Genomic DNA, 16675 nt, shown 5'->3' on the forward strand with positions numbered 1-16675 from the left:
ATGACAGAGAGGCGTACAAGGAGTTGAGAGAGAGAGAGAGAGAGAGAGAGAGAGAGAGAGAGAGAGAGAGAGAGAGAGAGAGAGAGAGAGAGAGAGTCATGGTACCGTGTATGAGAGGAGAGAGAGCAAAATATGATAATATACATATATATAAATATATGAAATTTTTTATCACACTGTGATTTATATTTATATACAATCATGAAGCTACAAATGTCGCTTAATGTCAAATTCACGCTACCTCGGGAATATCTCCAATGGAGAATTGTCGCCGAAGGGGAATTTATATAAGTGATAAATAAATTGGTATCGTCGGGACAAGAACCCTTGACACGAAACCAATTCAGCGACTCCAGTAGACGCTACCCACTGAGCTATCAAGAGAGGTATAAGTCTTTGCAGAGTCTGCTGTACTGTTTTTACCCGTCGTGAGCGGGGAAATGTACTTAGCCTCGGCAATGACCCACCTCCGCCATGACAGTTCACTGGTACGTTTGGAAGACGCAGCTCTTATGAAATTTTTTATCACACCATGATTTATATAATCATGAAGCTATAAATGTCGCTTAATATCAAATTCACGCTACCTCGGGAATATCTCTGATGGAGAATTGTCGCCGAAGGGGGATTTATATAACTGATAAATGAACTGGTATCGTGGGACACGAACCCTTGACACGAAACATATTCAGCGACTCCAGTAGACGCTACCCACTGAGCTATCAAGAGAGGTATAAGTCTTTGCCGAGTCTGCTGTACTGTTTTTTACCCGTCGTGAGCGGGAAATGTACTTAGCCTCGGCAATGACCCACCTCCGCCATGACAGTTCACTGGTACGTTTGGAAGACGCAGCTCTTATTATGAAATTTTTTTATCACACCATGATTTATATAATCATGAAGCTATAAATGTCGCTTAATATCAAATTCACGCTACCTCTGGAATATCTCTGATGGAGAATTGTCGCCGAAGAGGAATTTATATAAGTGATAAATAAATTGGTATCGTCGGGACACGAACCCTTGACACGAAACCTATTCAGCGACTCCAGTAGACGCTACCCACTGAGCTATCAAGAGAGGTATAAGTCTTTGCAGAGTCTGCTGTACTGTTTTTACCCGTCGTGAGCGGGGAAATGTACTTAGCCTCGGCAATGACCCACCTCCGCCATGACAGTTCACTGGTACGTTTGGAAGACGCAGCTCTTATTATGAAATTTTTTTATCACACCATGATTTATATAATCATGAAGCTATAAATGTCGCTTAATATCAAATTCACGCTACCTCTGGAATATCTCTGATGGAGAATTGTCGCCGAAGGGGAATTTATATAAGTGATAAATAAATTGGTATCGTCGGGACACGAACCCTTGACACGAAACCCTATTCAGCGACTCCAGTAGACGCCACCCACTGAGCTATCAAGAGAGGTATAAGTCTTTGCAGAGTCTGCTGTACTGTTTTTACCCGTCGTGAGCGGGAAATGTACTTAGCCTCGGCAATGACCCACCTCCGCCATGACAGTTCACTGGTACGTTTGGAAGACGCAGCTTTATGAAATTTTTTTATCACACCATGATTTATATAATCATGAAGCTATAAATGTCGCTTAATATCAAATTCACGCTACCTCGGGAATATCTCTGATGGAGAATTGTCGCCGAAGGGGAATTTATATAAGTGATAAATGAACTGGTATCGTCGGGACACGAACCCTTGACACGAAACATATTCAGCGACTCCAGTAGACGCTACCCACTGAGCTATCAAGAGATGTATAAGTCTTTGCCGAGTCTGCTGTACTGTTTTTACCCGTCGTGAGCGGGGAAATGTACTTAGCCTCGGCAATGACCCACCTCCGCCATGACAGTTCACTGGTACGTTTGGAAGACGCAGCTCTTATTATGAAATTTTTTATCACACCGTGATTTATATAATCATGAAGCTATAAATGTCGCTTAATATCAAATTCACGCTACCTCGGGAATATCTCTGATGGAGAATTGTCGCCGAAGGGGAATTTATATAAGTGATAAATAAATTGGTATCGTCGGGACACGAACCCTTGACACGAAACCTATTCAGCGACTCCAGTAGACGCTACCCACTGAGCTATCAAGAGAGGTATAAGTCTTTGCAGAGTCTGCTGTACTGTTTTTACCCGTCGTGAGCGGGGAAATGTACTTAGCCTCGGCAATGACCCACCTCCGCCATGACAGTTCACTGGTACGTTTGGAAGACGCAGCTCTTATTATGAAATTTTTTATCACACCGTGATTTATATAATCATGAAGCTATAAATGTCGCTTAATATCAAATTCACGCTACCTCTGGAATATCTCTGATGGAGAATTGTCGCCGAAGGGGAATTTATATAAGTGATAAATAAATTGGTATCGCCGACACGAACCCTTGACACGAAACCTATTCAGCGACTCCAGTAGACGCTACCCACTGAGCTATCAAGAGAGGTATAAGTCTTTGCAGAGTCTGCTGTACTGTTTTTACCCGTCGTGAGCGGGAAATGTACTTAGCCTCGGCAATGACCCACCTCCGCCATGACAGTTCACTGGTACGTTTGGAAGACGAGCTCTTATTATGAAATTTTTATCACACCATGATTTATATAATCATGAAGCTATAAATGTCGCTTAATATCAAATTCACGCTACCTCTGGAATATCTCTGATGGAGAATTGTCGCCAAGGGGAATTTATATAAGTGATAAATGAACTGGTATCGTCGGGACACGAACCCTTGACACGAAACCTATTCAGCGACTCCAGTAGACGCTACCCACTGAGCTATCAAGAGACGTATAAGTCTTTGCCGAGTCTGCTGTACTGTTTTTACCCGTCGTGAGCGGGGAAATGTACTTAGCCTCGGCAATGACCCACCTCCGCCATGACAGTTCATTGGAGATATTCCCGAGGTAGCGTGAATTTGATACTAAGCGACATTTGTAGCTTCATGATTGTATATAAATCACGGTGTGATAAAAAAATTTCATAATAAGAGCTGCGTGTTCCAAACGTACCAATGAACTGTCATGGCGGAGAGAGAGAGAGAGCGAGATTTGTTACTGTATATGAGAGAGAGAGAGAGAGAGAGAGAGAGAGAGAGAGAGAGAGAGAGAGAGAGAGAGAGAGAGAGAGAGAGAGAGTTTATTACTGTATATGAGGGAGAGAGTTTGTTACTGTATATGAGATAGAGAGAGAGAGAGTTTGTAATTGTATATGAGAGAGAGAGAGAGCGGTTGTGATAAAGTTACTTACAAAATTGAACTTCATCTTCAGAATTAAATGACCTGGTTTGAACCCAACGGAGAATCTGTAACTGAATGAAGCATATTCGATGTTTATCGTAAAATATAAATAATTATGTCCGAGCAGGTCAATTTACCAGTCCGTAACGCTTCAGTCTATAGCACATGAAACATGTTTCAAAATGCAAATGATAATTTACATGAATAAAATACGATTGATTACCTCATTTGCATATCAGGATTACTATAAACAATTGCATTTCGCTAGAAGACTAAATGTATCAATCATGCAATGCAATTCAAAATTATTGCAAATTATAAATGACAATTTGCCTTTAGGAACGAGATTAAATGAATCAATTCTAGCGTTTATGTCATGAATAAAACACGACTGATTACCTCATTTGCATATTGCATATGAGGTTTATGCTAAGCAATAACATTCTCTTTTGAAAGATGAATGAACACATCAATCAAGCAACACAATAAAAAAAAATAAAAGCAAAATTGCCCCCAGTCAAAAATGGTAATTGAATTTGCATATTGCATACGTTTACAAGTAAGAAATATTCTCTTCTGAAAGGTGAAAGAAGACATCAATCATGCATATGATAAGCATCAAGTCTTGCATTCCGCAAGATGACTAAACACATCAATCTTGCAACGCATTATCGATAAATAACCGCAAAACAGCTGAGTAAAAAATGTCATTCTTGTCCCCCGTCAAAGTTTATGGAACTTCTCGAACGTGTCTAGCATCGTAATGACATTTTCTGTTGCCCAAAACGAGCGCCCCAGGTAACAAGGTAATGCCTCTGCCGAGTGACAGCTCACGGGCGAGCCGTGGACACAATGATGAAGAATGTATGTCATTATACATTATACAATGAAGGAATGACCGAAGAAAGTCGTTTGCCGTCATTGAAAGTGTGTGTGTGTGTGGGGAGAAGTCTTGTCCGCGGAACTGTGCCTTCGAGAAGATGGGACTGTTCAGTCGTTTTGTTTATGAGGAATAGACAAGTGCTTGACGAACAGGTGTTTGGTGGAAGGTGTGATGAAGTGTGAATGAGAGAGAGAGAGAGAGAGAGAGAGAGAGAGAGAGAGAGAGAGAGAGAGAGAGAAAAAGAAAAGGAAGATAAGAAGATTATGCACGTTTCATTTGGTAAGTTTACTTACGATTTTTTTCAATGTGTTTTGTGATGTAGAATATAATGTATATATCTTATAATGTACGATTCTTATATATATATATATATATATATATATATATATATATATATATATATATATATATATATATATATATATATATATATATATATATATATATATATATATATATATATATATATAGTATAATGCACATACATGTATATAAAGTAAATTATATATACATATACTTATATGTATATACGTACAGTATAACGCACATACATGTATATAAAAAGTATATATACATATACTGTATATGTATATACATACATATATATGTGTATGTATGTATATATAATATACATATACATATAAATATATATATATATATACATGTATATATATATATATATATATATATATATATATATATATATATATATATATATATATATATATATATATATAATATTCTTCACTAATTTACACTTGATAATTTTACTATATCTAATAACATTAAACTATAAATATCCTTAAACATGTGTCACCTGGAAGCAGAAATCAACAAATGTAAATTAACAGATGTCAAGGAACAAGTGTCCAGTCTGAACAAACGGATGTGACCGGTGATTAAATGCTCTTAGTTTTCTACATAATTAATTTCATGACTGGAAATAAATGGTATGGTATGAGGTACACATCTATTCTACCAATCAGAAAGGATATGATACAATATATTTAAAATGTTATCCTTCTCAAAGAATTACCTCTTACCGAGTACAGAAGACGGTAGGGAATTCCGAAGCCTTTTCCCAAGTATGTGACATTAGATCTGAGCACAGAAGGTAGTGAGTTTAAAAATCATATGTTTTTATTATGGTGAATTTAAATTTAAGTGAATGTTGAACCAAAGCCACAGAGTTTGAAGAAAACAGTGAGTTTTTCATGTGTTTATTAAGAGTTTTAGTTTTCTGTAAAAGAAAACTATTGTGCCGGCTTTGTCTGTCCGTCCGCACTTTATTGTGTCCGAACTTTTTTCTGTCTGCCTTCAGATCTTAAAATGTACAGAGGCTAGAAGGCTGCAAATTGGTATGTTGATCATCCACCCTCCAAGCATCAAACATACCAAATTGCAGCCCTCTAGCCTCAGTTGTTTATATTTTATTTAAGGTTAAAGTTTGCCATAATCTTGCGTCTGGCAAAGATATGGGCCAGGCCACCACCAGGTCGTGGTTAAGTTTCATGGGCCGTGGCTCATACAGCATTATACCGACTACCGAGACCACCGAAAGATAGGTCTATTTTCTGTGGCCTTGATCATATGCTGTAGTGGCTGTACAGAAAACTTGATTTCGCCGAAAATATTTTGCCACATTTCTTGTTTCTTATTTTTCTAAAACCTTGAGCCCGTACATCTCAGAATTAAATTAAAATTGCAATATTTTCAGTTGCAGACGAGGTAGCTTTGTCAACAAAATCAACACAATGGGATTCTTGGCAGCTGACAAGATAGCCGAGGCCATAGGTAAGCCTAGAGAGAGAGAGAGAGAGAGAGAGAGAGAGAGATTCAAGCAATGTTTGTAAAGAGAATTTTGTATATCTACTCAGGTCTCTCTCTGCATGTGCGTACTGTATATATACACGAACACACACACACACACACACACACACACACACACATATATATATATATATATATATATATATATATATATATATATATATATATATATATATATATATAAAATCATCAGTGAAGGGCAGAGGACACACAGACATACAAGCTGATTTTATTCCAACGTTTCGTAATTATCAAATTAATTACATCATCAGGGCTGTTAAAATGAAAAATAAAATTTTATACACAAACATTAAAATTAAGGAAAAAAATTTAAAAATCATTACATTAAAACGAAAGGTAACAGAATATACAGTAAACTAATAATGTAAATAGCCATGAAAAGGGTTACAGAACAAAAGATTAAGGACCGACCTAGAGGAGTGACAGCATTGAACCAAACCTAAACATAAATAGAAACAACACAAATCAAGCTAAATATAGAGGGAAGGAGGATGTATGAGTGTTTAACGATGGAACAAGTTGTTTAATAAAAAGTGATTCCAGAATAACAAGGTCTTGAGGGTTGGTGGTATGGCCTAAAATGCAGATGTCTTTATTATCAATGTGTATTTTACACATTTTTGAGGGATTTCTGATATTGGAATGTTCTGGGTTTGAAATTCTGCCATCAGTACAGAAGCTTACGCCACGATGAGAGTCGATACGCACCTTAAAGAGTCTACTGGTGGATCCCACATTGGTCCCTGTTTGACATTCAGGGCAAGTACTGTATATTTATAAACACCACCACATGATATATAAGGTGATAACCGCTCTTTAGTTTTAAAAAGTAAACCGATGGTGCGTATTGATAAGGACCTAAATATTTAAACTTATCCACTTGCTTTACAACCGAACCTTCAATTATACAATCCTGTGCATTTTCAGTATTCATATTCATGTTTTAAGTTTTTCCACTATTAATAACCAAACCAACCTTTTGACCTTCACTCACTAGAAAATCCAACACACTCTGCATCTTTTCTGGTTCCTCGCAGATCAAAACCATATCATCAGCATAATCCAAGTCAAGACGTTTCAAATTTTCTCCCCAGAGTACACCTGCACCCATTACCCAGACTTGACTTTAAATAACAATAATAATAATAATAATAATAATAATAACTCATATTGGTGGCATATCCAGTGCTGGGTAAGGATACACAAACTGCATTTCATAGGACTTACAACTTACAAACCATTTAAAATATTCCTTTCTTTAATATATTCCACAGCATGGATTCCGGCCAGGGTGGTCCTGACCCTAATGACCTTTTTCGGGTGCATCAACCTCTACATGGTACGGGTCAACCTGTCCGTGTGCATTGTTGCCATGGTGCGGCCAACTAATAATTCCTTGCGGATGGGGGGAGACGCAAACCCTGAATGTGATTTCAAGAGCTCCGAGTTGATGGGTTCGTAATTTGAGGTTTTACTGTATATATGTATGTGTGTGTATTTATATATAAAAATATGTATGTAATTTATATATATATATATGAAATATATATATATATATATATATATATATATATATATATATATATATATATATATATATATATATATATATATATATATACATATACAGCCCTCAAAACGTATGAAACCCATTAGATCTGGTAATGTTATATAAGCAATGCTTTTTTACAAAATTATTTTCCAGCTTTAAAATAGTATTATGGAAAAGGAATTCATATGTACCTTTTATATATATATATATATATATATATATATATATATATATATATATATATATATATACATATATATAATGAACTAATTATATCCTTTGCTCTATTATGTAGTCAACAAAAGTATGCTGACAATGAATAGCAGTATGGAGGCTGTTTCACCAAGCAATGAACCAGACATACTGGCTGCCTCACATGAAATGGTAAATATATGTATATATACAGCAAGTGTAATATTCTCAGGTCAGTAATATCTGAAAAGTCAGTTGTAAATATCCATCATAAATCTTATGCTTAAAACTGACTAACAATGATTTTATATAATTAAATACAGACATATTTGAGAACATGTCATTCCCTGGTCCCTCTCCATATTTAAAGAGATCAGGTGCCATTAATCTTATACTTAAAAATCACTAACAATGATTTTATATGACTGAATCCAGACATATCAGAGAACATGTCATTCTTTGGTCCTTCTCCACATTTAGGGAGATCAGGTGCCATTAATCTTATGATTAAAAATCACTAACAATGACTTTACATAACTAAATCCAGACATAATTTTGAACTTTCATTCTTTGGTCCTCCATATCTAGGGAGGTCAGGTGGATTGGGATGAAGCAACACAAGGAATGATTCTTGGCAGCTTCTTCTACGGGTACACCCTGACACAGGTCAGTTTTCTTCAGAACTATGTTACAAGGCCCAATACCATAATTTTTTTACACTTTTTTTTTTACAGAATTTATCTTCCACCATCCTAATTAACACTCAGTAATCCAAAGACCTCTTTTACATTAAATTTTACCTAATGTTTAATTTGTTAATTTATGTTTTTGTAATAACTGATCTCCTATTTCTGTTCTTCCCATTTTTACCGTCTGTTATCTATTTCGAATGAACACCATGATATTCTTTGGAAGCTTGAATTTCAAGTTAATGGCCCCTGTGGTGGGCTTGTTCCATATGAGAAGGGCTCACCTTCTGAACAACAACAACAACAGCAACAACAACAACAATAATAATAATAATTATTATATAATAATCTAACCTTACTCATGACATATTTATTTTACACTTTCTATTCTTGCCATCCCTTTCACATTTTTTTTTTATTAATATCATGAAAACTCCAGATGCTCTCTATAATTATCTGCATCTTCAATATTCTCAAAACTGCACTGCTGTAAATCTAATCTTAGACTTTTTTGGGGTCTTTTTCTACGTTTATGTCTATCATGTAAAGGGTTTTTCCTTAGCTCTTAAACTCCTCATAAATATTTCATAAAAAATAATAATTGATACAGACATGCAGTCTTACTCTTCTAAATCCATTTGTTCTTCACCTTTCTATCTGTTAGCCATCTGTTTCACACCATCAGTCACAGCCCGTCCATACACATTCCCTGCTATACTATGATTCTTACTCTCCTTTGCTGTGTTTCTTTATCCTTAAACAAAGGAACAATTGTTTCTCTCACTATTCCTTCGGAATCTTTCCCTCGTCCAGACGTACCTTACAGACCCTGGTCAGGCAGTATAAATGATACATTCTGTGCTAGATCTCAACTTAAGGGCCCTACTGATACCATCAATTATCCATTTCACAAAAGTTTTCAAAATCATAGGGTCTTTCTATTCCTCATTCACTTAATGTCCCTACTTGCATCCTCAACGATCTATTTTGCAAAAATTCTCAAGCCTTCACTAAGCCCTTCCACTCTTGCATCATTCAACTCTGCAACTTAATATTTTTTACCATATTATACCATCCTAAAGCCAACAGTGCTCCCCATTTACTCTATAACCCCATTATGAGTTTTATTACTCCTCCTATACTCCTTCCACTTTCATATTTTTAACTCTGTTCTCATCCATTTTCTTTTTGCATGTTATTCTAAGTCCCTTCTCGCCAAATTTATTGGCTTGATTACATTTATAGGTATATCTTCATCCCCCTTCTCTCTAACTTAAAACTTCTATTTCAACTTTTGCTTTACCCATTAAGTGTAATAATAATGTATACACCGTCAGCAAAACAATCTTAAGAAACATCTAAATAATTTATAACATTATGCATCCACACTGATGAATATTATAGTAATAATAATCAATTACAAAAATTATAATTTATAACATTATGCACGAACATTGATAAACCACGTTCAACTACAATATTCTTCTTTTTCTTTTTCAATAAGTGCTCTCCTCTTTCTGTTTTTCCCACTGCCTTCTGTTACTTCTTTCTAATGAACACCATATTATTTGAAAGCTTGAATTTCAAGTCAATGGCCCATTTGATGGGCTTGTTCCACATGAATAGGGTTCATCTTATTAATAATAATAAATAATTTAAGTATCAATCATTCCAGATCATAGGCGGGCGCCTGGCTGAAAAATTCGGCACAAAGATAATCTTTGGGATTTGCATTCTCTCTGGGGGCATTTCAGCTGTGCTGACACCAGTGGCTGCAAGAGCCCATTTTGGACTGGTCATGGCTTTGAGACTTCTCCAGGGAATCATGCAAGTGAGCAAGATGATTCCTTATTAATTATCTTACCTTTTCGAAATTTGTTTAGAATGAATTCTTAAATCTAGTGCTGGTTTTATCAAAAGATTGTTTCAGTGCAAAGTCTGAGAGATAGTCTACCGCCTTTGGAAATTGCCCTTAACCCTAAAAGACAATTTACTGATTTCTCTGTATTGTCCAATAATTGGGAGCTCTCTCTTACCCTATGACCTGTTAAAAGGTACTATTTATGACGCTGCTTTAGAGAAGTAGGCTAAAAGTAAACATCTCTCTCTTGACTGTGTTTTGTATATCAATTTCCACTCAGTTTTTAGAGATTTGAACTGAACAACCATAAAATTTTGACATTGGTTGTTTTTCTAAGGACAGAATACTATGTCATATTTTTGTGTTCTGACTCTTTCAATCTCTTAAAGTTAGGAGCACTTCTTAAAAATATGACAAAGCTGTTATTGCATTTCCTAAAAACAAGAATTAACCTCCTATTGCATTTCTTTAAAAACTAAAGAAGCAGTCATTGCATTTCTTTAAAAAAATCAGGCTGGCATTCCATTTCTAAAAAACAAATTAGCCTCCCACTGCAGTTATTAAAAACAAATTAGTCTCCCATTGAAGTTCTTAAAAACAAATTAGCCTCCCATTGCAGTTCTTAAAAACAAATTAGCTTCCCATTGCATTTCTTAAAACCAAATTAGCCCCAATGCAGTTCTTAAAAACAAATTAACCTCCCATTGCATTTCTTAAAAACAAATCAGCCTCCCATTGCATTTCTTAAAAAGAATTAGCTACCCATTGCAGTTCTTAAAACCAAATTAGCCTCCCATTGCATTTCTTAAAAACAAGTTAGCCTCGTGCTGCATTCCTTAAAAACAAGTTAGCCTTGCATTGCATTCCTTAATAGCAAGTTAGCCTCACATTGCATTTCTTAAAAACAAGTTAGCCTCCCATTGCAGTTCTTAGAAACAAATTTGCCCCAATTGCATTTCTTAAAAATAAATTAGCCCCCAATGCATTCTTAAAAACAAATCAGCCCCCATTGCATTTCTTAAAAACAAGTTAGCCTCACATTGCATTCCTTAAAAACAAGTTAGCCTCGCATTGCAGTTCTTAAAATCAAGTTAGCCTCCCATTGCATTCTTTAAAAACACGTTAGCCATGCATTGCAGTTCTTAAAAAAAATTAGTCTCCCATTGCAGCTCTTAAAAACAAATAAGCCTCCCATTGCATTTCTTAAAAAAATGTAAGAATCGAATTGCATTCCTTAAAAACAAGTTAGCCTCACATTACATTCCTTAAAATCAAATTAGTCCCCCGTTGCAATTCTTAAAAACAAATTAGGCTCCCATTGCATTTCTTAAATATGGGTTAGCCTCACACTGCATTCCTTAAAAACAAGTTAGCCTTCCATTGCAGTTCTTAAAAACAAGTTAGCCTTGCATTGCATTCCTTAAAAACAATTTAGCCTCACATTGCAGTTCTTAGAAACAAATTAGCCACGCATTGTAGTCCTTAAAAACAAATTAACCCCCCACTGCAGGTCTTAAAAACAAATTAGCCTCCCATTGCACTTCTTAAAAACAAGTTAGCCTCACATTGCATTTCTTAACAACAAGTTAGCCTCGCATTGCAGTTCTTAAAAACAAGTGAGCCTTGCACTGCTTTCCTTAAAAACAAGTTAGCCTCACATTGCAGTTCTTAAAAACAAGTTAACCTCCCAATGTAGTTCTTAAAAACAAGTTAGAATTGCATTGCATTCCTTAAAAAAAGTTAGCCTCACATTGCATTTCTTAAAAACAAATTAGCCTTCCATTGAATTTCTTAAAAACTAGTTAGCCTCGCACTGCATTCCTTAAAAACTAATTATCCTCCCACTGCAGTTCTTAAAAACAAATTAGCCTCTCATTGCATTTCATAAAAACAAGTAGGCCTTGCATTGCACTCCTTACAAACAAATTAGCCCCACTGCATTTCTTAAAAACAAACTATCCTCCCACTGCAGTTCTTAAAAACAAATTAACCTCCATTGCATTTCTTAAAAACAAGTTAGCCTCGCACTGCATTCCTTAAAAAGAAGTTAGCCTCACATTGCATTCCTTAAAAACAAATTAGCCACCCATTGCATTTCTTAAAAAACAAACTATCCTCCCACTGCAGTTCTTAAAAAGAAATTAGACTCCTACTGCATTTCTTAAAAACAAGTTAGCCTCGAATTGCATTTCTTAAAAACAGCTTAGCCCTCACTGCATTCCTTGAAAACAAGTAGGCCTCGCACTGCAGTTCTTAAAAACAAATTAGCCTTGCACTGCAGTTCTTAAAAACAAATTAGCCTCCCATTGCAGTTCTTAAAAACAAATTAGCCTTCAACTGCATTTCTTACAAACAAGTTACCCTCATATTGCGTTCCTTAAAAACAAATTAGCCTCGCATTGCATTTCTTAAAAACAAGTTAGCCCGGCATTGCATTCCTTAAAAATAAGTTAACCTCTCATTGCAGTTCTTATAAACAAGTTAGCCTACCATTAATAGTTCTTAAAAACAAGTTAGCTTTGCATTGCATTCCTTAAAAACAAGTTAGGTTTCCATTGCATTTCATAAAAACAAATTAGCCCCCAATTGCAGTTCTTAAAAACAAATTAGCCTCCATTACATTTCTTAAAGACAAGTTAGCCTCGCACTGCATTACTTAAAAACAAGTTAGTCTCGCATTGCAGTTTTTAAAACAAATTAGCCTCCCATTAAATTTCTTAAAAAGAAATTAGACCCTATTGCAGTTCTTAAAAACAAATTAGCCTCCCATTGCATTTCTTGAAAACAAGTTAGCCTCACATTGCATTCCTTAAAAACAAATTAGCCTCCTATTCAATTTCTTAAAAACAAATTAGCCTCCCATAGCATTCCTTAAAAACAAATTAGCCTTCCATTGCATTTCTTAAAAACAAGTTAGCCTCACATTGCATTCTTCAAAAACAAAGCAGCCTCCCATTGCATTCCTTGAAAACAAATAGCCTCCAACAGATTTTCTTAAAAACAACTTAGCCCCCAGTGCAGTTCTTAAAAAGAAATTAGCTTCCTACTGCATTTCTTAAAAATAAATTAGCCCCATTCAGCTCTTAAAAACAAATTAGCCTCACACTGCATTCCTTAAGAACAAATTAGCGTCGCATTTCATTCCTTAAAAACATGTTAGCTTTGCATTGCTGTTTTTAAAACAAGTTAGTCTTGTATTGTAGTTCTTAAAAACAAATCAGCCTCACATTGCATTTCTTAAAAACAAGTTAGCCTCGCATTACATTCCTTAAAAACAAATTAGGCACCCACTGCAGTTCTTAACAACAAATTAGCCTCCCATTGCATTCCTTAAAAACAAGTTAGCCTGGCACTGCAGTTCTTAAAAACAAATTAGCCTTCCATTGCAGTTCTTAAAAACAAATTAGCCTTCCATTGCATTTCTTAGAAACAAGTTAGCCTCGCATTGCATTCCTTAAAAAACCAAGTTAGCCTGCCATAGCATTTCTTAAAAACATGAATTAGTCTCCCATTCCATTTCTTAAAAACAAGGTAGCTTCCCATTGCATTTCTTAAAAACAAATTTGCCTCCCATAGCATTTCTTAAAAACATGGGTTAGCCTTCCATTGCATTCTTAAAAACAAGAATTAGCCTCCCACAGCATTTCTTAAAAACATGGGTTAGCCCTCCATTGCATTTCCTAAAAACAAAAATTAGCCTTGCACTGCATTTCTTAAAAAAATAGTTTGGCTGTCACTGCAGTTCTTAAAAAACTGATTAGGCTGTCATTGCATTTCTTAAAAATACGTTAACCTCCCACTGCATTTCTTAAAAAGATTACTATGCTGTTACTGCGTTACTGCATTTCTTAAAAACAATAATTAGTCTCCTACTGCATTTCTTTAAAAATAATGAAGCAGCCATTGCATTTCTTAAATAAATCAAGCTGGAATGACAATTCTTAAAAGAAATCATTAACCTCCCATGGCATTTCTTAAAAACAAGAATTAGCCCCCCCCCCAACACCATTTCTTATAAACAAGAATTAGCCTCCTATTGCATTTCTTAAAAAGAAGAATTAGCCTTGTTTTGCATTCCTTAGATGAAATAATTAGGCTATCATTGCATTTCTTAAAAATAAGTTAGCCTCCAAGTGCATTTCTTAAAAAACAAGGATCAGCCTCCCATTGCATTTCTTAAAACAAGGATCAGCCTCCAACTGCATTTCTTACAAACAAATTAGCCTTGTTTTGCATTTCTTAAATACAAGTTAACTTCCCATTACATTTCTTACAAAAAAATTATTAGACTATAAACTGACAGCTGAAAATGACTGATATTTTATTTCATAAACAGGGCATGGCCTGGCCATCTCTCCATGTGTTGATTGTAAGATGGATTCCTCCTCTGGAACGCGGAAAATTCATCGCATTCGTTTACAATGGTAAGGTATATTTTCTTGGCTTCAGCACCTGGGATTTAGGGAGAGTGCAATATGTATGAATGTGTATGTATATGTGTATATATATATATACACAGTATATATACTTATATATATATACATATATACACACACACACACACACACACACATATATATATATATATATATATATATATATATATATATATATATATTTACATACATAATATATACATGTGTATATATATATATATATATATATATATATATATATATATATATATATATATATATATATATATATATATATATATATATATATATATATATATATATATATATATATATATATATATTTACATACGAATATATACATGTGTATATATATATATATATATATATATATATATATATATATATATATATATATATACATATACATATATATATATATATATATATATATATATATATATATACACATGTATATATATAATTACATATAAACATTTACATACATATGTATATATAAACTATATATATATATATATATATATATATATATATATATATATATATATCACACACATATATATATATTATGAAGTTTTCATAATAAAACTAACATTGTAATACTTACCTGAACACCTGAATTCACCCTTAATTCCACTAGGCTGAACAACTCTCAATTACCATTCCCACTATTGGGAATTTTAACATCCAGCGTTACCAACGCTGCAAGTAAAATCTTGTCACTTGAGCTACCATAACAAACGGTTGGCAATTCTGACAGGTGTGCGCCGACACTCCCACTTTCGTCAATTGCTTTATTCGAGGTCAAAATTGATGTGGGGAAAGGAGGGTGGGAATCATTCAGTTGTTCAGGTTAGTATTACAATATTAGTTTTAATAAGAAAACTTCATATTGCAATACACTCCCTGAACACCTGAATTCGCCCGATTAACAACATTTAGAGGAGGAGGGATCAATTCTATTGCACACCCCTTTGACAAACGCAGAGATGGTAGCTCACCAATCTGCTCTGCATAAGATATCCGTTTAGTCATACACTCATCATATCAATCAATGCTTTCAGTGAAGAGACATATTGGAAAGTACTTTGATCGACAGTCAGGTCAGTACTCTTGGTCCGTCGACCTCCAATGTGGCTCTTCAGAACCTCTCATGTATGGAGGAGAATGAGGCAAGAGTGCAGAGCCGCTGTCCCTCTGGGAGAACCATCTAAGTTTGCAGCACACCCCTTTTTACAACCACAGAGATGGCAGCTCACTGATCTGCTCTGCAGAGTATACTATTTAGTTATAGACTCACCTTATTAATCAATGCTTTTGGTGACGAGACATGCTGGAGAGTACTTTGATCGCCTGTCAGGTCCGTACTGTCTCGGTCCGTCAACCTCCCATGTGGTTCTTCAGAACCTCTCATGTATGGAGGAGTACGATGAACCTCCCATGTGGCTATTCAGAGCCTCTCATGTATGGAGGGGAATGAAGCAGTGTGCCGAGCTGCTGATCCTCCGGATAAGGCCCAACGATTGACAAGCGAAGAAGTATTTCAGCGCCGACAAAATAGTATAGCTTACTAGAGCACCCCCTTGGACTCTCGTAGGGAAACTATCAAAGACTAAGATACTTAAAACATACTAAACCTAAGTTCGTGTGATTATACTGTCACTGTTGCCTAAGAATTCTACAGACTAAAAGGAATTCCTCTATCCGGTTAACCTAAGAATCTCCTCACTAAGTGAGTACCACCTCAGCTAAATGAACGCACCCTAGATAACAGACTTCGCTGCTACACGTGGACTAAGAGAATAACCCTCCGAGCCTCGGCGCTAAGTGAATACGACCTCAGCTAAATGAACACACCCTAGATTGTAGACTTCACCGCTACACGCTAGAGGCGAATCAAACGTCTCTTAAGTAAAGGAAGTAAACACTGAGACGGACTTCCAA

At 35.3% G+C, this 16675-nt stretch overlaps 1 protein-coding gene and 1 long non-coding RNA gene across 3 annotated transcripts in view; one reads left to right on the forward strand and one right to left on the reverse strand.

The window, feature by feature from the left end:
* Window positions 1–16675, reverse strand: part of LOC136854468 (uncharacterized) — a 108412-nt gene that overhangs the window by 85666 nt on the left and 6071 nt on the right. The window lies entirely within an intron of this gene.
* Window positions 1–16675, forward strand: part of LOC136854442 (sialin-like) — a 48671-nt gene that overhangs the window by 12307 nt on the left and 19689 nt on the right. The window contains exons 1-7 of one of the 2 annotated variants that reach the window (XM_067130742.1): window positions 3727–4429; window positions 5868–5944; window positions 7276–7455; window positions 7849–7937; window positions 8334–8411; window positions 10110–10265; window positions 14632–14719. In XM_067130742.1, the coding sequence (XP_066986843.1) occupies window positions 5905–5944; window positions 7276–7455; window positions 7849–7937; window positions 8334–8411; window positions 10110–10265; window positions 14632–14719 (631 nt within the window). In that variant the 5' untranslated portion in view covers window positions 3727–4429; window positions 5868–5904. Of the gene's footprint in view, window positions 1–3726; window positions 4430–5867; window positions 5945–7275; window positions 7456–7848; window positions 7938–8333; window positions 8412–10109; window positions 10266–14631; window positions 14720–16675 lie in introns of those variants that run through there. The other variant, XM_067130737.1, reaches the window with a different exon arrangement.

Source organism: Macrobrachium rosenbergii, chromosome 3 (assembly GCF_040412425.1).
Source record: "Macrobrachium rosenbergii isolate ZJJX-2024 chromosome 3, ASM4041242v1, whole genome shotgun sequence".
Taxonomy (NCBI): domain Eukaryota; kingdom Metazoa; phylum Arthropoda; class Malacostraca; order Decapoda; family Palaemonidae; genus Macrobrachium; species Macrobrachium rosenbergii.